Below are 26,067 nucleotides of genomic sequence, written 5' to 3' on the forward strand. Positions count from 1 at the left end.
GAGTTTTTTTTTCAGTATTTCTGTCATTTTAATATGGGATGGGGGCAAGTTATTGTGACAGTTGTCATCGACTTCCATGGGGTTGGGGGATGAATGAAAATGGCTTGGCCGGGTTGGAGCGTCTGTCCAGATTTTTCTTAGGTCTTGACTTTTTTGCAACCAACGCCAACAGTTTAGTCATGGTTTTTTCCATGGCTGGCCTACTTAGTAAGCCCTGACAGGTGTATTGAATACTTTTTATTTGTGTTTTGATTAGACAGTAACTAAATTGGTACATTTCTATTGTTTCAGATTTATCAAATGGATGTTGAATGATACGTACAATCTCTATCTACACTAGACAGTAGTTTTTATTCATCGATACTTCAGCAAACACCGCTTTCCTCGGAATAGCTTCAAAATCGATACTCCACCGGAGTAAAGGCATTTCCTATCTGAAACAACCTAGTGGTACCAGCATGTGCAGTAGTGATAGATCGGACATTGAATTTCCCTCAGACCACACATTCAAAAAAAGTTGAAGTTAATACAATTCAAGTCTCAATGGACTCACTGTTCGTCAACAACTTGTTGGCAATCAAACTGTTGTGCATTTTCAAAAATATCGAGAAGCAGGTCGATTTTGATCTAACCACATATGTTTCATTCAGCCACCTATCTTCACTTTAAATCCAGAAAATAAAGAGCATGGTTCAATGTTTATTTTGGTGTGACCATAGAATTTGTTTTTGAAAATGTTTCAATAAGTTGAATAAGTTGGACCACCATTTTTCGTCTTCTCCGTGAAGTTTTTGCTGTGGCTTTTATTCATCTGCTTTTAAGAGGTATTCACTGATATGCACTTTGAAACTGGAGTGGTTGGATAGAGCATCAAACATAAACCTCAAAAGGAACCAGCGAAAAGTTTCAGCTCATGTGGATCTTTGAGAAAATAAGCCCAGAAAACAAGCATGTTTTGAAATTAAGACAGTATTGAAATAAATCACATTTCAGCTGTGAAATGTATATTTGTTATACATATAAATGTATTTGATATGTTTAAAAACATTGATCCAGCCTGCCCTGCGAGGCGGGACTTGTTCCTTTTCCCAAACTGGAACTTTTGATTAGCTCGACGAAGTCGCATGGTCCATGGACCTCTTGTTAGGGTTTTCTGTTTCTTCACAGAAATTGATATTCACATGATTATTATTATTATTAGGGTTTTCTGTTACTTCACAGAAAACCCTATTGAGATTCGGGTGTTTCTTATTAGGGTTTTCTGTTTCTTCACAGAAAACCCTATTGAGATTCGCGTGATTATTAGGGTTTCTGCTGCCTCGGCAGAAACCCTATTGGATTCCTCCTGATTATTATTTTAACATATTTTCCACTGAGTTTCGTCACATAAAAATCATCTTCTATTAGATTTGACTACTAATAACTTTGAAACGAGATGTTAAACTCTGATAATGATATAACAGTCTTTTTCTGCGCGTAGTTTCTATGGATGTACTGTGCTTCCTATTTTAAACTTGAAGTTACTTAAAGATAACACCGATGGAAATAGCGATCATCAATCATGGTGCGAATCTGAAAGTTTGTGACGTCATTTCATAAATAGATAAAGAAGGAAGGCTCCGAGAATATCCAAATCACAGGTTACTGTGAATAACTGGGGTTCGACCATTCACAAGTTAAAAATGTACTTCCTTGTTTGTGAAGTAAGTTTATTCATACTGTTATTAAAAGCAGTTCCTTTTAAACATTCTATAATAGTATAGTTTTGTTCGTGGATATCAATACTTCGAAAAATCAACAGCGGTTTATTTATTTATTGTACCGGTACGCATTTTCTTAATTGAATTGAATTGGTCCGGTCCAAAAGGCGGGTCATACTAGTTAGCGTCAGAAAATGTCAGCGTCGGTGATACCTTGTTATCGTCGATATTAAATGGTCTAAAGTCAGTTTATACATCACATACATTACAAATTGGTGGTCCCTTGTACACGTACATCACATTGTGACGCAGCGGCGATGGTAATGTCATAGAAGAACAAAGTCAGTTGAAAATACCTACCCACTGCACCGATAAAGAATGATTGCTATCCAGAGACCAGTGACAGTCAGTAATGGGGAGTGATGGTACCGTTCGTGATTATGTTTTAATAATGGTTATTGAACATCAATTTCATAGGCCTATGTGAATTGTAGTCCCCATCTGATGGCCTGACTTGTCAGACTGACTTATCACTCCTCTATTAATAGTAACACTATGCATAAGGCCTTCCCTCCTGCATAGTTTACCCTATAGGCCAAATTTGTGCTTTGGGCCAAATTCTGTTTTCTTATCTAGTCGACTTTTTTTCTGAACTGACAATAACCGAATATGCGCTTAAACTGTCACTAGGGAATGGTAAAAACACCGTAGCTTCGTTCTTCTCGATGTTATTTCCCCCAAAACCCGGCACATTAGTACTTTGCGCATATAGTAGCACATGCCCGTAGTAGCACATGTGGGTCAACATATCCATGTGAGTTGACCCCTAGGTGGCACTCTTTCAAAAAACGGAATGTAACGTACTGATTTCGGGTGAAATCTTTGCTCGCATCCCTGAACGACATTCTATCAAGATAGGCAGAAACCCGTTATCACTGCTTGCAGCTATATTTATTATTATAATTTTTTTCCACACTTTTTTTGTCAAAAGTACATAGGCTTTTTTACATTACCGCTGTTGCCGATACAATCCGTCTAATATTCAGCTCACTTCGATCTACAAATACTCCGTGCGTATTTTGAAGAATCAACGTTACAAAAGCACTGTAGGGCCGTAAACATCGAAAATTGAGCCCCATTCAAAGAGCCGACATGTTTTTCTAAGTCTTTCCGAAATCTACCGCACGTTTCTTGTCACGTAGATTATCAAATCAAGCATAAATTAACAATTTTATTACCCAAAGATTGCACATTCAGCCGCGGTTTTTAAAAACTAATTTTAACAATAGTCCATTTTCCTCATCAAATCATATTACCGATACACAGGAAATTTACTACTTTAGATTTTAAAAGCACCGTCGAGCCGTAAACATCGACTAATCGACGTGTGTCGCTACATCGTTCCGGGGATCAGCTGCGAGTTTCTCCTCATCATGAGAATCAAATAGAGTACAAATTAATTTATTACTACCTGTGATTTGGTTGCGGGCTTCAAGCAGTTAGTTTAACAATACCTTTTTTCTTTACAAAATTAACCGTGTATTTACTAAGATTAGAGTACCTATTAGTCGTAGGCCTAAACTAAACATGCCGAAGAGATATAGCGGAGAAAAGCTCTTGTGTTGACGAGGTATCAAAATAAAAGAATATATTACTTTATTCGGCCGCGGGCTTCAACCTCTATAACAATACCATCAATACTCTATATTTCCTGCAGTACATACCGATCATTTTCAAATGCACAAGGTATTTACTAAATACAAGTATATAACACACTCTTATCTGTATGCTGGACTCACACTTGACATTCGGAGTAAGCGTTCGCTGTGGGGGAAAAGAGATCGTTCGCTGTGTCGCTTGAAGTGTTTTTCGAGTTTTACGCGACCTTAAGGCTTTAGGCCTACCGGTACTGTGCTTTACTGTCTCAAACAAACACAGTATAGCCTAATTGTTGCGTTTATTAACGGACTCATTGGATTGAACTTCAAAACAAAATTTACGATATTTAGGAGGGTTGTTATTCAATAGGCCTACGACCAATCTGTCCGGATGTTAGGCCTACACATATACATAGGCCTAAATAGGCTAGTAGCATCTACTAGGATAAAGCTAAGTTCACTGTAAAGGAGGAATCAGATTTATTAAAATGCATGTTAATTAGTGATTAACTGGTTCTGACTTGCAACGATCAATCACAATTTTATTGGCAAAAATGAAGATTTTTTTTGAAAATTTCGTCTGAGCAGACAGCTTTGTAAGCCAGACTTTTCATTTGAGTTTTTTCATCATAAATGAAACTGGTATTTCATTAATTCCTAATGACTTAAGCCGGGCGTAGGTCGGCTTGCGACTCACTGCGACGCCATTCACTGCGACCGCCAGCGACGATTGTGTCGCAACGACTCATCGACCTACACTCCCTTGCGACGGGTTGCCACTGTCAGCAACGCCAGTCACGGATAGTCGCATGTGTTCTACTTTTTGCGGGGTGACACGACTGTCACAACGGACCTACGCGCTCTTGCGACTGGCAGAAACTAGTAGCACAGTCGCTGACAATAATATCGCAACCGACTTGCAATGAAACTTGCGATGCAACGCGTGGATCGCGTCGCAAAGCCGACCTACATCCGGCTTTAAGTTACTGAGGAGCCCCAGAAATATCCTTTTGTTTTTCGTTTAAAAGACCTTTGGCTCGAAAATTCTTTCGTCGGAACAAAATTTGTTTTGTTCGAACCAATAACATTCTGTTCGATTGAACCAATTTGACAAAATAGAACAAAGTTGAATGAATATTTTTTGTCAAAATGAAAGGTGTTTCGTTCGAACGATTCGAACAGAATTGTTTCAACTTGAACAGAATTTTCTTGTCAGAACATTAGGTTTTTCGTTAGAACTAGTATATTGTAAAAAGTTTTTTCTCTGAACCAAAAGCATTAAGTATTTTGTTCAATCGAACAGAATGGTTTTCATTCAAACATCCGTTCGAAAGAAATTGTTTCCGCTCAACCAAATTTTTTGGCCGGGGCAAAAAGTTTTTCATTTCAACAATAACATGTAGCTTTTTATTCGAGCGCATTTTTTGTCAGAATGAAGAAGTTTTGGTTCAAATAAAAAGTGTATTGTTCGATCAAACAGAATTGTTTTCATTCGAACAAGATTTTCTTGTCGGAACATTAAGTTTTTTGGTCGAACAGCGTGTTAAGGTTGTTTTGGAAATTTACTCGGTCTGGTACATTTTGGATTACTGTGTATGTCATTTATCAGGACATTAAAGAGAAGACGACTTAGGATACTACCTTGCGTGACTCCATTAGACTGGATCTTACTGAAAGGATATAAACAACTGCAACTTATTTTCACTGTCGGTGAAACCATTCTGTATCACAAGTACTACGCTGCATTGACAAATACTGTACGTGATATTAATCAGAATTGCACTGTTTACTCACTCTGAGCCTCTAAACATCGAAATTTAAGCCCGATTCAAACAGTATCCATCTACGTATGTGTATTGCCTACGTGTCATTCCCACAGCGCGTCACTGCGTCTGTTTGTGTCAGTGTCCCTATAAGCATTGATAGAGCTGGTGTACTAGATCTGTAGTTTTTAGTATTTTTATCTCTTCTAATATGTATGTGGCGCACTGAATGAGGTCAGTCTCGAGTGAACGCAACTGAGGAATTTTCGTAGCCGCATATACAAGCAATAGCACACTGGCAGTATCTTCCCTGTATAGAGCTAATTAATGCAGCTATCTATACGGGAGAGCCTGGATGATTATATTCTGCTAGCATCACAATATTCCTTGACGGATTTACTTGAAACTTTCGTGAGATGTACGGAACACAGGTACCTTGAGGTAAGTCGAAGGGATCTTTGATTGGGACCCCGTTCACCCACCAGGGGGTGTTTTACATTTGAAAATTCTGACATCGAAAAGTTACTGTGTGAGATAATTCTTTGTCTTAGACTTTTCAGCTTCGGGCGAGCACGAAAGTTGTTCAAAACAGCCCGGAGGTTAAAAAAGTGAATGGCACGCCCTATCTGCGATTAACCGTTTGGACTCTACGGGCTCGAAAATGGGCCCCCAAATTTTTTAATGAGATTTTTGCTCCTAGCTCCTTAACCGTTGGAGATAGAATGGTGGTGGCAATGAGTGATCAGTACCCCTTGTGAAGACGCTTTTATTGATGTATGGTATAACTATGTAACTCATATGGTTCTCCAGTAGCGCCACCTATAAGAAGCTGGAATACGCATTTTCATCTATATCGAGTAAGGGTATCAATGGATTTCTATAAAAATTGATACACATGTAACTGGTTACTAAACGAAACGAACCCCTCATATGATTAGTTCCCATTTTAACCACTAGGGGGCGTAAATTTTGAAAAATCGATTTCAGCATCCATTTTTGCATTTAATGCGGTCTAATATGAAAATCACAAAACTTGGTATGAGTACAAAGACGTGTGTAATATGCCATCCTGCATGATTAGTTCATACAACTGCCACCAGGGGACTGTGAAAACAACGATTTTTGCTCCTAGTTCCATAACCGTTGGCGATAGAATCGAGGTTGCAATGTGTGGTTAGTAGCCCTTTTCAAGATACTTGTATTTATGTATGGTTTAAGTAGGTAACTTATATATGGTTCTCCAGGAGCGCCACCGACATTTTGCTTGAAATGCATTTTCATTGATAGCTACTAAGCGGATAAAGGGATTTCTATGAAAATTGATATACATGTACCTGGATATAAGATACAACGAATCCCTAACATAATTAGTTCCTATTCTAACCACTAGGGGCGTTAATGTTGAAAACTCATTCTAGCATCAGTTTTTTCGATTGTAATTCAGTAGTATGCTAACCGGCAAATTACCAGCCACTTGGGCATGGTAAAAGTACCATATCTTCGTTATTCTCGGTGTCATTTACCCTAACCTTGGTACATTAGAACTTTTTGCGTAGTATACCATGTGAATAAACAGATTTTGAATTGATCAAGTTTAAATCAAGGTCGTTGAGTCGCGGAGGGCTACTAGAATTACGTTCGTCTCAGAGAGAAAACAAACGACAGAAAAGTATCAGGTGATTATCGATAGCCTACTACGGTACACACAGTTGACAAACAGTGTTATAGGCCTGTGCCGGTTGGTGTGTACTGGGAATAAATATTCTGGTTGGTCAGTTGGTTCGGTTGTGAAGTGTGGAAGCTAAGAAAGCCTACCGGTATTTATTTGTCTATATATAGGCCTATTATATAGTACCCAATAGCATTTTAAGTACGAAGTTGTTACCCGTACGTGACTGTACGGTGATATCCACAGGTTAACCGTACGTGAGTTCCCTAAAAATGCTGTACGTGAGTTCCTATAATCTGCATACACGCGTGCGTAAAAGAATAGAGATTGGGTTGGGTGAGGCTAGGCTATTTATAAATCAAATTTCATCTAACCTGCAGTTACGTTCTGTGGCACAGTGGGTAAATCACTGGACTACTACTGGATTTTTTTTTTTTCGTTTGGTTTCGAATCCCAATATTGCATGTCTGAGCGTCAACGTACTCACGTATGGCTAACCTGTAGTAATCGCCGAACAGTCACGTACAGGTAACAACAGCTTTTTAAGTATTAAGTGAGTGCGACAAGCCTACCATGCCTATGTGCTACAAACACAACTTTTTCCCCTCTCGTCAGCCCTACAGTGATGTTACTAATAACTGGTGCCATTATAACATGGATAGGATTTGGTCAGGACTAGCCTAAAGTCTAATTCAGTCTATGTACTAATTCACTCGATAGGCCTATTTTTAGCCCACTTTTTAGCCCAGCGGGCTATTGCGTTCACTTTTCGTCTGTCGTCCGTCCGTCCGTAGACGGAATCCAGTTATTTTGGGAAGTTTTGAAGACGCTTCAATGTAATGTCTTGATATTTGGGTTACACATGTATCTACCCTAGACACATCTTCAGCCCAAAAACTGGCCCTGTCAGAATCAAGATGGCCGACTGGCAGCCATTGTTGTTCACCAAAATCAACACTTTTTACACATTTTTGAACTTTTTGAGGGAAATTTTGAAGACGCTTTGATCAATTACCTTGATCTTTTGGATGTATGTGAATCCCCCCAGGGCCCATCAGCATAACAAAAATTGGGTCAATCGGACACAAGATGACCGTCCTATGACCTTTTTAGTGCCCAAAAATGTCAATTTTGGCCCGAATTCTGAGTGCTGTAGCTCCCTACTGGTTTGCCATTTCTCATTGCAATTTGTGATGGGTATTCTTTGAAAAGGGATGTTTTATACCTGAGACAGGTATTTTTGATCAGCCAATTATGACGCAATTGGCGACCATCTTGGTGTCATAAGCACTCATTCGTAGGTGGGAAAAAGTTTTTCCACATTATATTGTTGATATTTAAGCATATTTTCTTACCACAATCAATTGGAAAGTTGTAGCTCATGACGTGGTTTATGATTGTGGTGAGTTTGAAGGTCATTGGATTTTGTATATGGCCACCAGGGGGCGTTGAATAATACAATATCTCAGCATTTCTTTATTATATTAGACCTATGCATATTTTGCAACCACAATCAATTGGAAAGTTGTAGCTCATGACATCATCTATGATTGTTGCGAGGTTTTAAGGACATTAGTTATTCTATATGGTCACCAGGCGTTGGATAGTAGAATAACTTAGTATTTCCTTATTATATTGGTACCTGGGCATATTTTGTTACCATGATCAATTGCAAAGTTGTAGTTCATGACATGTTCAATGATTGTGGTGAGTTTCGAGGTCATTAGGGTTTTGAATATTGTCACCAGGGGGGCGTTGAATAGTAGAATAACTTAGTATTTCAATATCAAATTGGTAACGAGGCATATTTTGTTATCACAATCAATTACAAAATCGTAGCTGCTGACATGTTCTATGATTGTGGTGAGTTTCAAGGTCATTGGTTTTTGTATATGGTCACCACGGGGCGTAAGGTTTAACGAAAGGTTTTTCCCTCGAACAATCGTTTATTCGATTAGAGTTGTTTCAATTTGAACAAAATTTTCTCAGGACAAAAAGTTTTTCATTTCAACAATAATATAGCTTTATTCGAACACATTTTCTTGTCAGAGCGAAGAAAAGTTTTCGTTCGCACAAAAAGCGTATTGTTCGATCAAACAGAATTGTTTTCATTTGAACAAAATTTCAGAGCATTAAGTATTTATTTGTTCGAGCAGGTACATTGTTTCATCGAAGCATTTTTCGTTCCGAAAAGCAAAATTTTGGTGAAACTAAATAGCCTTTTCATTATAATAATGAGTAATCTTTATTCAAACAAAATAAACTTCTCATTCGAACATAAATAATAATATGAATCTGGGTTTACTTTGTATCCAATATCCATATCATGCCTTTTAGGTTGAAGCCCATCATCCATGTTTCCGGCCATGTACGGCACACAGCTTGTTTAGGTCGTTTTTGAGCCGATTAATAGACAAATGGAGCAAATGACATGGTTTGCAGATGAATGGCTGCAACTGATTATATTCATGCAAATCATGCATCTATGGGTTCATTCTCCAATTCCGACAAAATTTTGAAAAAGGTCCTCATTAGAATATATAGAATGTTTTTTGCGATAATCTGAACACATCAGTATTGGTTTTCAAACCCCGATCAAAAAGCAATCTCCTTTTCGATTGGCTTAGGCACACCAAGCAGCAGGTGTTCATGTGGACGCATGGTATTGTCTACTCAAGTCCCAGTGGGCTATTGTGTTCACTTTTTATCTGTTGCCCGTCTGTTTGTCCATTCCTCTGTCGATAGATGGAAACCAGTTATTTTTTAAAGTTTTGAAGACGTTTCAATGGATTGTCTTGATTTTTCGTTTAGAGCTATATCTACACTAGATACATCTTCTGCCTAAAAACTGGCCTGATCCGAATCAAGATGGCCGACTGGCAGCCATTATTGTTTGCCAAACAGACAGTGGTTTCTATTTGTCTACACTAGAGCAAACACCGCTATCCTCAGATAGTGTTAAAATCAATACTCCACCAGAGTAAAGGCATTTCCTATCTGTAACAACCTTGTGGTACCAACACGCGCAGTAGTGATATATCGTATGTTATATACATTGAATTTCTCTTGGACCGCACATTTAAAAAAAGTTGAAGTTAATACAATTCAAGACTCAGCGAATTTCTTCTGTTCGTCAACAACTTGTTGGCAATCAAACTGTTGTGTGCTTTCAAAAATTATCGAGAATTTTATTTAATCATATATTTTTTATTCAGCCACCTATCTTCACTTTATAAGCCTAGCTGTGAATTGTGCAGTTACAAATTGATATACACTACTGAATCCAAAAAGGGCCTACACGTAATCAATTGAATAACAGGCTATAGGATAAGTCCATACTGCCATGATTTTATACTCTTGTAGCTATACATAATGAATATAAACCTTAGAAAACCACCAAACTAATATCAAATCCCGACAGGTGGATAGGTTTTGGAGTATTGCTGTACTAGAAGGGCACTCCCGCAGAAAATTTTGAATTTTAAAGGTCCGAAATGCAATCTTTATTGAAGCACCTTTGGGGCATAAAATCTATCCTTCTAGAAATCAAACTATTTTTGATTATTCGAATTGACCACTTTTGGTTTACCTTTGTCAGCGATATGAAGTTGGCATTGAGCCAATTTCATGTAAAATCGCGGTACGTTTTTTATGTGAGCATTTGTTTCATTGGTTCTCGGGTTAAACGACGTATAATCGATGCACTTGAAGACATGACGAACCACTGTCGATGTACATGGTCAACTTTGTTAAAATTCTACGATAAACTGTTTTTGGGGGGAAAATTCTTAGCTCTCGCGTATAAAATTGCAATGACCTCGATTGGGAGGTGTTGTCTCTACGAGCGAATGTGATTGGCTGTTTTTGGGATATACGGGGAATTCCGGCGCTACTAAAATAATTATGGGTAAGCCGTCGAATGGCGAACGTTTCATTGGACTAGGTGCCGTATACGTGCAAATTTCAAATGCTCATTGCTGTTGAGAATGTAATTATTATCCACCATAGGTATTGTTTCATTTTAATACCCGGTGATTGATTTGATTGACACTGAAGTGCAAGTGAACATTCACTTACACAAGGCCTCCACGTGCGCGCGGAGTGCTACAGACTGTTGCATACACAAACACACGCTCGTACAGTATACACTACTATAGTGATAATGTAAACACTGCTTGCTGGCGCGTCTGACATTTCATCAACAGAAGATGAGCGCTATGTTTTCTGTTTGATATAATTTAAAATAAATTGTAATTTCTTGTGACCTGAAAATATTAAGCAGCAAACTACAAGTATAGGTCGAGGTCTGAATATTGTAGTAGTAAATTCAAGGATTTAAAACGATCTAATATGCCGATTTCTTACTGTGCCTGGTTAGATTCCGTGGCCATACATTGGAAGAGGTTTCCAAGACTAAATATTCAGCCACCCTCTGATATGTGACATCATATGAATTATATTTGAATATTTTTTCATATTGTGAAAAATATTTCTTTGAAAATATAAAATAGTTTCCCTGCCGCGCCTACCTGTACCCTACGAAATGTATATTTTTGGTCTTATTTGACTACAAAATAATTCTTTGAGAAAGATGAAGATAGAACTTTGAAGTCACGAATTAAAAAGATTTTTCAAGCAATGCCCTTACCCCAAACAACCTCTAGCTTTCAAGGTAAACCACACTTTGCCCATGGGCAATTTATTTATACTTTATTTCATTCATTTGTATTTTATTTTGTTTATTTGTTGTAGTGACATGTACATCATATATGAAAGTATACAGAATATATAGATTTAGTACCCAGCCCTAATTAAGACTTATAAGGCACTTCATACTAACTGATGACATAACACGATTATGTGTAAATTATTGAGCAGGGAGTATATTACCATAGTATATACCATAGTACCTTACAAAAAAATCACACATGTGATTTTTTAAAAAAACGCGTGTGATTCACATGTGTAAAAATGGGACATTATCACACGTGTGATTTTGTATGCGAATCACACGTGTGATTTTGTCCCATTTTTACACTGTGATACAGCCCTAAATGTGAATCACACATGTCATATAACACAGTCATGTGTGATTTATAACACATGTGATCTGCAGTCATCCTCATTGTTCCAGCTCTACATGACTGTATTCAAGAAGAAATATAAATACACATGCATAATGGTCAAAATTTGACCACTTCTTTCATTGGAAATGATGTTTCTACCATACTTCACAATTTCCTAAAAACTCACATTGCAAACAATTCCAAACAATAAATCAATATCCCTAATATCAATCATCCGATAAAAAAGCAAAAGTTACATTATTATGATAAGTGAAAGCAGACGAATATAAATGGGGCTATTGTAACACTCGCTTATAACATTTTTCAATCAACACTTACCATAACAGGACTCAAAACCTCTTTTTCAGTAATTTGTTCCGGCTGAAAGTATACGTTTCATTTTCTATGTAGATAAATTACTACTCGAGGAAATGTACTGACTAGATTAATAATGGAAAATTCCATTTTAATTTGTAAATGATTCATTCAAATGTAGAAAGAATTGGCAAATACTGTTCAATACCGGCTGATTGATCATTCAGTTTAGGAATTATACAGTATAGTATGCAAACGAGTGTCTTTTTCCTGGACAGATCGTGATTTAAAAATAGTTCATGGTGTAATCTAGGCCTACTTGTTATTTAACCTTTGAAAAAGCTAGGCATGGACATGTTGTACTTTGCCATGCATCAATCATGGAATATTTGTAAAGCATCAGTCATGTCCATGAAATAAAGTTTGGATGAATTTGATTAATTGATTGATTGGTACACGCCACAGATTTTACCGATTACAGTACATTCAATTAACATCGTCCACTATGAATATTTGATGAAACACAATAATACTTGCTTTTGAGCTTGGATTCAAACACCAGACTTTTCAAACTAAGAAATTAAACATGAAAATTGATTAAAAACAGCAACGACTATCCTCGAAATAATTGCAAATGGCGCCATGCGTGCACGCTCATTCCGAGTCCTTTGCTTCCCATTGTCAACGGTTCGAATCCAGTAAATACCTACTAATTTTTCGAAGTCGTTTTTTAAAATTTATATTTTTTTAGAACTCAACAGCGAATGTAAAAACATATAATAACCTTATTTTGTTTATTCAGCCGAATGAAAAAACAAACTCAATAGTCCGTGGACATTTGTACTTGGTTTTTGCACAGTAGGGGCACATGTTAGATAAAATCAAACCATGTGTTGAAAATGTTGAAATAATGAGTACAGTTATGGAAATATTCTTATTCCAACATGGATTCTATGACAAAAAATGCAGATGTTCACAATTTGGAACCAACATGGGAATGGTTCATATCCTAAATATTCACACTGTTGCAGATTGGAATAACTGATGTTAATCACATGTGTTATTCTTATGACATGTGTGATCCTAGCGGTTACACATGTGATCTGTGTTGTTGAGCCAATCACATGTGTGAATCACACATGTATTTCTCAATCACACATGTATTTCAGAATCACACATGTGATCATGTGTTATTCACACATGTGATATGCTCCACAACACAGATCACATGTGTGATAGCTGGAATCACATGTGTTTTCTGTGTCTTTCACACCTTTCACACATGTAATGTGTGTTATTTCACACACATAACATGTGTGAATTTTTTGTAAGGGTGGAACTTGTGTTCAATCCACGCACGAAAATATATGTCTTCAAAAATATTGTTATTTACACAACCTCTTGATTCTAGTAGTAACTCAGTTCTTCGGTGTTCATATTCTTCTACATTCAATGAAACTCATCTGGTGAATTGGCTTGTGTTGCAAGTTCCCCATTAAAAGTGGATTCACCTATAAAACCGTTGGTAATTGTATACCGGTATACATAAAACATGTAGATAATCACATGTAGATAGATTCCAACATGGATTCTATGACAAAAATGCAGATGTTCACAATTTGGAACCAACATGGGAATGGTTCATATCCTAAATATTCACGCTGTGTTGCAGATTGGAATAACTGATGTTAATCACATGTGTTATTCTAATGACATGTGTGATCCTAGCGGTTACACATGTGATCTGTGTTGTTGAGCCAATCACATGTGTGAATCACACATGTATTTCTCAATCACACATGTATTTCAGAATCACACATGTGATCATGTGTTATTCACACATGTGATATGCTCCACAACACAGATCACATGTGTGATAGCTGGAATCACACGTGTTTTCTGTGTCTTTCACACCTTTCACACATGTAATGTGTGTTATTCACACACATAACATGTGTGAATTTTTTGTAAGGGTGGAACTTGTGTTCAATCCACGCACGAAAATATATGTCTTCAAAAATATTGTTATTTACACAACCTCTTGATTCTAGTAGTAACTCAGTTCTTCGGTGTTCATATTCTTCTACATTCAATGAAACTCATCTGGTGAATTGGCCTGTGTGGCAAGTTCCCCATTAAAAGTTGATTCACCTATTAAACCGTTGGTAATTGTATACCGGTATACATAAAACCTGTAGATAATCACAGGGTGGATAGACAACATTTCACTCTCTGTCTGCCATCCCCTGAGACTTCGTTAGTGCAATACAGGCTGCAATTCATGTGTGATTTTTCTTGAACTTAGTGTGTAGAGATGTCCACCCCTATTGAAAATTCTTGAATTTTTTGTTAGCGCGATACAGCATAGAATTCTTAACGTATTTTAATGAAAGTTAGTTTTTCATGAAAGATATGTTGGTTTTGACATATGAGATGTGGGCCCTAACACAAATGATGGTTGTCGGTCATCAAATATGGCCGCCAGGGATACCATCTTGAATTTTAATTGTTAGCACAGTACAGCCTATTATTCAGCCCATCAATCTTCATTGATTTTAATGAAATTTAGTGGAGTGGTTTGTCTAGGATAGATGTGCATCCCTATTAAAAATGGAGGGCATCGAATGTCACATATGTGAATTTTTTTAATTTGAATTTTTCATTAGTTTGTACAGCCTACATTTCTTGATGGTGCCCATTGTGAGGATTAGGGCAGGTGACATGACCCCCTATTGAAGTTGTAAGTTGGCAGCCATCATTGCTATCAGGGTAGTCAGCTTGAATCGTTTCGTTGCATCATACGTACATGCTTCAAATTTGTTGAGGATTTACCTGAAACTTAGTGTGACGATTCCAGCAGGTCAGATGTGTTAACTTGATTGTACAATAACCAGGTATATTGTTGACGATTATTAAATATATATCTTTTCAGACATCACTGGGTCAGGTGATGGGTGTGTTCGATTGTGGGAATGGGGGCACAGTCAATGCGTTACAGTTCCTCGGCAACCAGGCACACACCCAAAGGTTACAAAGATACTATTTAATGCACAAGGAAACAAGGTAAATACTTAGTTATGGATCATCATGAGAGATCTGATGTGAGAACTAGCATTTGATTAGGGTGCAAAAACCCTTCCTTTTGATATTTCCCTTTATTTTGAACCTTCCATCTTCCACTTTGAATTACTGCTATATGCGACTAAATCAATGTATGAAGAATTTACCACATTCTTCATCATTAAGTCAATGTTAGTTCATTAGGGTTTCAGCTGATTTCGCAGCAACCTCTTGTAATTCTGTTGATTATTATTATTCCTTGTCCCCTTTCCAGCCAAAAATCTTTTATAAAATCAAACTCCTCTCAGATTTGACTACTAACAGCTTGTAAATGTAATATTCAATTCGGACAGATATATAACCTCCCGTTCGGTTCCTGAACTTTGCTGAAAAAAATGAAATGCTGAAAAAAAAAACGCTGAAATTTGAGAGAATTCCCGAAAAACGCATTGATTTAGTCTCAACCTAAGTTTCGGTTATTGAATTGGTTATTGTTATTACTTTCGGGCCGGTGTCCGCTGCCGAGTCGTGAACCGTGCTTTAGTCTCGACCTAAGTTTCGGTTATTGAATGGGTTATGTAGATATATGGCTACAAGGTCGTCGTCTTCGGCTCCGTTCAACATGTTCAACTTTTGATGGCGTCAGACCAGAATTAGGTAAGTAGCTCGAACATGCGTATGGCTGGGACCCCAAAAATAGTACCTAGAGTGAAGAAGAGGTCCCCCATAAATATCGCCATAATTCTGCAAATGGGATAGGTACCAAATTTCGGTTATATGTATGAAATCCATTGGGCCTGAGAGACAGATTGATGATGAAATAAGGGATTTCCCCGACTTTTTTGCTTGGACTAAGGGAACCCATCACAGTGGGGGATTCCCCTCGATATTCGGCTCGGATATACTGGCATCCCTGTACTGGGATACCTTTCCTTTCTAAGGTTTGGTTATTTCAAAAGTTAGGTTGGGTATGTGGGGCAAATACCACTGCAAAATGCGTAGCTAAGATGCTGCCCTATGAGCCCTAAGCAGGATTTCCCCTAAATTTACGTGCTTATATATATGAACTAAACTCTCGAATTTCTTGTTTTAACTATAGGATATAGAAGATTTTGAGAATAGTGGTCTGAGCTCTGACTGATTCATGGATGACCTAATTTCCTTGACAAGAGTCAGAAACTTCAGTTGAAGTCTTCAGTCTGGAGGAACAATTTTTCAGGACACACTGTATAACATGATTCTTGCTAGCCGAAAACTAGGTCATCAAAACTACATCAGTTTATCAGTTCCCAAAACTACCATCATGCTTCCCTGAAATGGAAAATTAAATAGATAATATTTTTCTTCATTTATTTACATTTTATTTGTCTGTACATCATGATGTATAATGTTGTTATTGTTTTATGTGCATGTACCGTTATGAGCTAAAAATGAATTTATCACTTCGTTTGAATAAATTGTTAATCACACTATGGTCGCCCGAATCGATATTACTAAACCATTAATTTTCTAAACTGACATCATTCTTTCTTTTATTGCCTTTTCTACAAAACATATATTATAAGGCACATTCACACTACAGATTTAACATTTAAGTTGAAGTACAAAGGATAGTACAAGCTAATATATATTTATTATGTATTATATAAGTTACTCACAGGGGTCAGTTTCATGAAAATATGCAGCTTATTTCTTGTATCGGGAACCATGATCCAAAGCCAAGTTATGAATGCCGGAATTCACAGAGGGACGTGTACGTGCCAAAAACATGCAACAAAATAATCTATAACTGAACCGACGAAAATCAAATGAACTAGATTTGATTGAAAATAATCCATCTACATGTATAAACTCAACACACACCAATTCTTAATATTTTTTTTTCATGGTAATTCCTTGCAACTTACCATTCCAACTTTTAATGCAAGTAGTAGTTGAATGAAAATACAGTAAGGCTGAACCTGAGTAATTAGAAGATGGCGTTTTCAGATCAGAGGTCGAGAGGTCGAGACACCACTCATCACAGCTAGGCTCTAGTGAGAACGGACGATTGCTCTGTGACACACATATACAGTGAGTGCGCGTAACAACAACTGCGCGTGGATAGATCGATACAGTGAGTCTCTACTGAGAACGGTTATTAACGCGTGTGCTGTTACTGTAGTACAGTGATTGCGTGTCAACTGTGCCCAGATAAATAGATGCTGTGAGGCTTGGGTGAGAACGGTTAATAGCGTGTTTGTTATATACAGGGGGAAGTAATCCCCACTCATCACCACAAGTAATTTTTTTTCCTTATAAATGGAAGAGAATAAGACAGAACAAATTGATGTTAATGAAAATCAATATCATTGTCCATATTGTAAAAAATACATTGATAAATCTCAAAAATCGCGTCATGAAAAGTCTTCAAATCATATAAAAAATGTAATAGATTTTGAAACTCCAGAAAATTCCAATGAAAGAAAAGAACGATTAGAAAATATGAATGTGGATGAAATAAAATGTGAAGTTTGTAATGAATTTATAGTAAAAAGGAATTATAATAGACATCTCGAATCACAAAAACACCATCAAAATTTAAGTAATAATGTTTTAGGAAAAGATTATTTCGATGATAAACCTCAAAAAGTAAAAAAACCAACTTCAAAAACTAAATCCATTTCAAATAAACCTTACATGGAAAATGTTAGAAATTATATTGATTCACTAGAAATAAAAGATACAATTGAAATTTTAGAAACATTACATAGTAAAATTGGTCCTGCGGCTATTATATTTAGATTCTTTAAAGGTACAACAATAGAAGATTATAGTAAATTTAATGAAATAATAGAAAAAATACTAGATTTGATAACAGATGTTGAATATCCAAAAATTAGTATCTCTGGGAAAGTAAGTTTTATAAAGTCAGAAGAAAAAATGAATTATAATATTCAAACACACTCTGAAGAAATAATTTCAAAAACACAAATAAAAGAGAAGTTAGAAAAAATATTTAATGGATTTAAACGTCATATTGAAGAAAGATATTTTGAGGGTTCTGGCTTAACATTGAATGAAATTATATATTTAGATTTAAATGTTTACAATACAAAAAGAAATAAAACATCAAAAAGTAAAACAATGTTTAAAAATGATTCAAACTTTACAACAAAAAAGGATATTAAAGCATCATCTTATATTAAATTACCAATTACGACAAAAGCAGTAATAAATATTCAAAATGAAGATAATAAATGTTTTCTATGGTCAATTATTAGTTGCTTACATCCAACACAGGAAAATGTTTGTAGAATAACAGATTATCAGAAATATGAAACATTATATAAAATTGATCAATATCCAGTAACTATAAAAATGATACCCAAAATAGAAAAAATTAATAAGTTAAAAATAAATGTATTCGAATTAATGCAATTACCAAAGACTAAAGGTGAAAATATTAAAGATTATACATTGGAAGCTTTATATTTAACAGAATATTATGATGATGAAAATGCTATAGATTTGTTATATTACAAAAAAGATGAAAATGAACATTATATGTGGTTAAAACAAATTGATTTATTCTTTAGAACAGAAAGTGATTTTAACAGCCATAAAATTTATCTATGTAGAAAATGTTTATCTAAATTTAGAACTGAGAATGCGTTACTAAAACAAAGAATTATGTGATAATAAAGATTTTTGTAAATTAATAATGCCAACAAAAAAAGATTGTAAGTTGAAATTTACTAATCATAAATTTAAGAATATTGTTCCATTTGTAATTTATGGGGATTTTGAATCATTGAATAAAGAATTAACCGATCAAGATAGAAAAGAAATATATAATAAAAAGCAATTATTAAAATCAATGGATAAAGGAAGTGAATTAAATGAAGATATAATTCAAGACCCACCAATTATAAATACAATTAAAAAAGTTCATCAAAGAGCTGCTGCTTATGGAATTTATATAAAATCAAATTATCCTGAATTATATGAAAGTCAATATATTTCTTTTAGAGGTGAAAATGTAGTTAATGATTTTTGTGACAAAATGATTGAATTAGAAAGTGATTTTGCAAAATTATTAAACAAAAATAAAAGAATAGTTATGACAAAAGAAGATGAAATTGATTTTAATTATGCAACTCATTGTTGTTATTGTGAAAAACGTTTTTATTCATTTGATAAAAAAGTTAGAGATCATGATCATTTAAATTCAAAATATCGTGGAGCTGCTCATGAAGATTGCAATTTACAAGCTAAGAAAGTTAATTTCGTACCAATATTATTTCATAATTTATCTGGATATGATACCCATCTATTTATAAAACAATTATCGGGAAAATTGGGTGCAATTAATCAAGAAATAGAAGAATATAATGCTATGAATGAAGCAAATGTAAGAAAATATGATTTTAAACTATTAGCTAAAACATCTGAAAATTATATTTCATTTCTATTTGGTTGCATTAGATTTTTAGATTCTTATAGATTTCTAGCAAGTTCATTAGATAATTTATCAAAAAGTTTGGTTGAAAATGATTTTGTTATAACTCGATATTATTATCCAAATGAACAAGATTTTAAATTATTGAGATATAAAGGCGCAATTCCTTATTCATTTTATAAAACACATGATGATTTTAATGTAACAGAATTATTAAAAGATCAATTTTATGATCAATTAAAAGAGGAGTATGTGAAAGACGAAGTGTTTAATAGAACATTAAATATTTGGAACCATTTTAAGATGAAAAAATCATGGCGAATTAGTTGATTTATATTTAAAATCAGATGTTATGATATTGGCTGACATATTTGAAAAATTTAGAGAAGTTAATTTGAATCATTTTAATGTTGATCCTTGTAATTGCTACTCTAGTCCTGGTTTAACCTGGCAATGTGGTTTAAAATATACAAATGTAGAATTAGATTTATTAAAAGAACCAGATATGGTTTTATTATTTGAAAAATCAATTAGAGGTGGAATTAGTGGTGTTATGGGAGATAGGTATTTTAAAGCAAATGATGAATATAAATTATTATATATTGACGCCAATAAGTTATATGGTTGGGCAATGATGCAACCTCAACCATATAAAAATTTTATATTAACAGAAGTTGAAAATGGTGATAAAACTGATTGGGAAAGCGCAATTGCGAGTTTAAAAGATGAAGCACCAATTGGTTATTTCTTTGTAGTTGATTTAGAATATCCTGAAAATATAAAGTTTAAAACAAGAAACTTTCCTTATTGCCCAGAACATTTAACTGTAGATGATAGTTATTTAAGTGAATACCAGAAGAAAATAAAACCGAAAGATCATGTTTTTACAGAAAAATTAATACTTACTCAAAATAATAAATACAATTATATCGTTCATTATAGAATGTTAAAATTTTATCTAAAACAAGGAATGAAATTAAAGAAAGTACATAGATATATTGAATTTAATCAATCGAAGTGGTTAGAAAAATATATAGATTTCAATACTCAACAGAGAACCATATCAAAAACAGATTTTGAAAAAGATTTCTTCAAATTAATGAATAATAGTTCTTATGGTAAAACATGTGAAAATATTAGAAATAGAAATGATATTGAATTAGTCAATAATTCTGAAAGATTAAGACATTTACAATCAAGTCCTAGACATTTAGGAAATAAAAGATTTGAAGATTATTTAACAGCAGTTAAATTAAAAAGAACATCAATGAAATTTAATAAACCTATATTTATTGGTTCGACTGTTTTAGAAGTATCAAAATTATTAATGTATGATTTTTATTATAATGTTTTACAACCACTTTTTGGGGAAAAGCATATTAAAATATTATATTTTGATTCTGTAACAGCTGACACCCCAATATTATTAAAATGTAATGATAAAATATTGATAAGAAGAATTTCAGAAATAATTCCAAAACAAAATGAATGTTATATTTCATATGGAGAAAAAGAATTAATACAAATAAATGGTTTAATGGATGTTTGGACAAGAAATGGATGGAAAAAATTAAAGAATATTATTAGACATAAAACAAATAAAAAAATCTATAGAGTTAGAACTAAATTAGGATTTGTAGATGTTACAGAAGATCATAGTTTAATTAAACGAAATGGCGATGAAATAAAACCAACTGATATAAAAATTGGAGAAGAATTATTGCATAAAAGATTTTTCCAAAGAATGAATCATATGTCATTTGATGAAATTATTGATAATATTTATAATATAGAACCCGAAACATTAGAAGAAAAAGAATATTTTATCAAAGGATTTTTCATGGGTGATGGTTCAGCAGGTGTGTATAATTATGTTTGGGGTAATAAATATTGTTGGTATTTATGCAATCAAGACTTAAAATTATTAGAAAGAATTAAGAAATTCTGTGAAGAAGTTTATCCAAATAAAACATTTAGAATCATGGATGTTATGAAATCATCAGCAGTTAATAGAATACTTGTAAATAATCCTAAAGATTTTGCTATAAAATATAATAATGAATTCTATATTCATGCAATAGTGAAAAGTAATACTTCAACAAAAGAAAAGATAGTTCCAGATTATGTATTAAATGCAAAAAATAATTTAAGAAAATGGTTCTTCATTGGATTCTATGCAGCAAATGGTGCTAAAAAATTTACAAAAGATAAAAAGATTACCTTTGCACAGAAAGGAAAAGTTGCTATATCAGGGTTAAATATATTATGTAATTCATTAGGCTTCAATATGAATATTGGATTGATTAAATCTAAACCAAATTGCTTTAATCTAAGCCACACAGAAAAAGATTTAACTGAAGAGGTTAAAGATTTATTTGAAATATATAACCCATCAGATTATGTTTATGATTTATCAACTGAAGATGGTACATTTAACTGTGGATTTCCATTAATTTGCTTCAATACGGATGCGTATATACTAAAAATCAAGACAAATGATATAACAAAAGACTTAAAAACATTAAAACATCATTTTGATTTTAGCAATTATCCCAAAGATCATGAACTATTTAGCAATGATAATAAAAAGATTCCTGGTAAGTTTAAAGATGAATTAGGGGGTGATGAAATGATTGAATTTGTTGGGATAAGAAGTAAAATGTATAGTTACAGAACAAAAGATCATGAAGCTAAAAAGTTAAAAGGAATAACAAAACATGTGGTTGATAAACATATAGAATTTCAAGATTATATAAAGTGTTTATATAAATCAATTGTAATGAAACACAAAATGAATTGTTTAAGATCAGAAGATCACGAGATGTACATTAATGAAGTTGAAAAAACTAGTTTGAATCCATTTGATGATAAAAGGCATATTTTAGATGATGGTATAAAAACATTACCTTATGGCCATTAAAACATAAAATCAATATCATCATACTCGAAATCACTATTGGCTTCTTCATTTTCATTTAATTGTTCAGGTTCTTCTTCCATTCCATTTTTCTCATTTAAATAAAGTTCTATCTTGTTCCACATTTCATCTCGCTCTCTTTGTTTCTTTTTGTTTGTTAATTCGTCAAATGGAATTATAATATCTAGGTTTAAATAATTTACAATCTTATTTAAAAAGAATTCATAATTTATTGAATCTGTTATTCTATTTTCCAAATGATACATTAATATTTGTTTGAATATTTTTTTTATATTTTCCATATCTTCTTCTGTTAATTTAGGTTTTTCATAATAATCGTTAAATAATAAATATAAATACATTTTCTTTTCTTTTGTGTTAAATGTTGGCGGAATAATTGTTTTTATAATATCTTTTTTAGTTATTTCACCATTTTCATTTTCTATTATTTTCATTTTTTCAAGCCATTGCATATATTCTGGTGTATGATCTTCCATAGAAAATATTTTAAAAATTTCATCTAGATAATTCAATTTTGGATCTATGAGAAAATCTCTAGTTTTTTCTTCACCCAATAAATTCTTTTGCCATCCACATTCATTCCAAAATATCACAGGACCTTCTTGTCTTAAGTACTCATAAATACATTGTGGGCATTTTTTTCTATCATAGCTTGGTGATAGATCTTCATTAAGCTCTTGGTATTTTCTTACGTTTTCTTTATGTTTTATTGTTCTATTATGTAGATTTGAATTACTTGTTGTAATAATCAATTTACAATATTTACAATAATATGTTTTTCTTGTTAATTCATTATATTGTTTTTCTAACTTTTCAACTGTTTCTTCATTATCTGGTAACGTTTTCTCATAATTTATTTTTTCTAATAAATTATTTTTTCTTTCATTAAATTCAGTTTCAAATTAATAATAAATTTTATCTATATGTACTTCACGAAATTGATGATTCTCCGAATCTTCTATATTTTCAGGGCTATATTTTATTCGACAAGGCTCGCAGAAATGATCTTTTATCTAATCCTTATCATAGAATAAGAAAGGTCTTTTCCAAATAACTTCAGGTTCAACTTCAGCAGAATTACTATTACTTTCATTACTATCAACATTAGCCGTTGCGCCGTTAATTCTACACTTCTCTGAATGTTTTTTAACATAATTTCTTGAGAATAATTTATTACATTTTGGGCAGTTTATTTTAGGGGGTTTATAATTTTCATCATGTTTTTTCATATGTCGTGCCATATTACTTTTTCTTAGAAGTTCACCACAAATTTCGCATGCTATCTTCTCATCCATTTATTTAGGAAAATTTTATTAAAATTAATTTTTAGTGATGAGCGGTAATTTTTTTATGTTATAAATAGTGGTAGAATTAAAAGAATACAGAATATTTGTTGATTCTAGAAAACTTACAAATTATAAATCAGATAATTTACTAGTACAATTAGATAGAGAATTTAAGAATTGTGTAGATTTAAAATTAGTTAATATAAGTTTATGTAACTCATTTTACAATATATCGGATAAAAGTCTAGAACATTTAATTTTTTCAATCTTTTACAATAAAAGGAATAAATGTTTTTTTATATATTTAAAACCAGGATTATATAATTTAGATACATTAACACAAGAAATTAATAGAAAAGCTCGAGCTAAATTAGGAAGTGATTCCGGATTTAGTATTAGAATTTTAAAAAGTGATAGTTCTAATAAAATAAAGATTAGGTTAGCTAATGACGAACAATTTAAATTTACAGTAAGAAAACCTTTAGGTAAACTGTTAGGAATTAACCCAGATATTGTTACAGCATACGCAGAAGGTAGATCAAACTTAATACCTTTTACACATTTTTATATTTATTGCAATTTGATTGACCCAACAAAAACATTTGAAGCAACTAAAGATACAATTTGTAATTCTGGTTTATTAAATATTTTACCATTAAAAAATGTCAAACAATTTGGAACTCAAATAAATTATAATTTAACTGAATGTGATTTCAAACCTTGTATTCCACATTTCAATAATTTTAAATTAGAAATAAGAAATCATAATGGATATTTAATTGATTTGTATAACTTTCCTGTAATTTATGAATTAGTTATAAGATGTAAAGAGTAATTTTTTCATTATATAAATGAATATAACTGTTGGACCGAGTATATGTTTTGGGTTTGATTTTAAACGTGAGAAAGAAATGAAATTTAATATGAATGATGTAATTACACATATCAAAAATATTGCATTTTCTAATGAAACAACATTTGAGTATGAAACAACAATAGATAAAGAAACTTTAAATGTAGAAAAGATTACTAATTTAATTAGAGAATCTTTAAGATTTTATGAATTAGATGAAGATTTTATCATCGATGATATTAAAAAAGTAATAATTGAAATATATGATAATCATAAAACTAGTAATGAAATAAATGTTGAATTAATCATAAATAAGTTAACTAAATATTTTGAAGATAGTAATTTTTTTGATTAATAAATTAGTGATAATAAGTGGATAATAACTGGATTATATAATGGAGCATTACTATCAGTTGGAACTGTTGGTTATTCAATGGTATTAAAAAAAGTATTCAAAATGGGAAGTGTTAATGTTGATAGATTAACATTAGCAGTTACTTTATCTAATTTAACTATTGATTATTTAGAAACACAGAAATATATTCCTCCCATATAAATACATAATTTTTTTGCTAAATAAATGGCTTCTGCAATTATAACTATTATAGGATCTGCAATTGTTAACGCTTTGGCATTTACTGGTGGTGGTTATTTATTTAAACATATTGATAAAAATAGTTCATTAGGAGAACAAAGAAGACATAACTTAGCGTTAGAGAAATATAATAAAGCTGCAGAAGAATATAGAGAAAAGAGGCAAAACTATATGGATTACATCAATAAAGAATTATATGATCAGAAGATTTCACATAGAGATTTTCAATCAGTTGATGATGCAATGAGTTTATATAACGCGGTAACCAATAAAGAAAAATTACATCTATACAAACCTAAATTATCAGATTATTATACCCCGAGTAAAGAACAACAGAAATATGAAATAATATGGATTTTAGGTGGAACTTTTATTGTTATATTTGTAGCATATAAATTTACTAATTAGTAATTTTTTTTGCTAAATAAATGGAAGATAAAGTTGATAGTATTGATATTATTCCTCATGATATAAATAAAACTAAATTAAAAACATATTTAGAAAAAGAAATATTAGAATTTGAAAGTGACTTAAAAGTTAAAAAGAAAAAATATCTAAAAAGTAAAATTATATATTATTTGATTATAAGTGGTTCGGTTACAATTAGTTCTGTAATAACATTTCTAGCAATATTCAGTCCATTAACACCTTTAGCTATATCAATTGGTGTGTTAGGATTAAGTTCAAGTGTTTTAACCGGTATAAGTTCAAAATTAAATATAA

The 26,067-nt window shown here is 33.0% G+C and overlaps 1 protein-coding gene across 1 annotated transcript in view; it reads left to right on the forward strand.

Annotated features, from left to right (window-relative positions):
• LOC141906265 (dmX-like protein 2) overlaps nt 1-26,067 on the forward strand; it is a 344,303-nt gene that overhangs the window by 267,229 nt on the left and 51,007 nt on the right. Inside the window, exon 42 of the mRNA XM_074795507.1 lies at nt 15,104-15,234. Coding sequence (XP_074651608.1) covers nt 15,104-15,234 — 131 coding nt within the window. The remainder of the gene's footprint in view (nt 1-15,103; nt 15,235-26,067) is intronic.

Source organism: Tubulanus polymorphus, chromosome 5 (assembly GCF_964204645.1).
Source record: "Tubulanus polymorphus chromosome 5, tnTubPoly1.2, whole genome shotgun sequence".
Taxonomy (NCBI): Eukaryota; Metazoa; Nemertea; class Palaeonemertea; order Tubulaniformes; family Tubulanidae; genus Tubulanus; species Tubulanus polymorphus.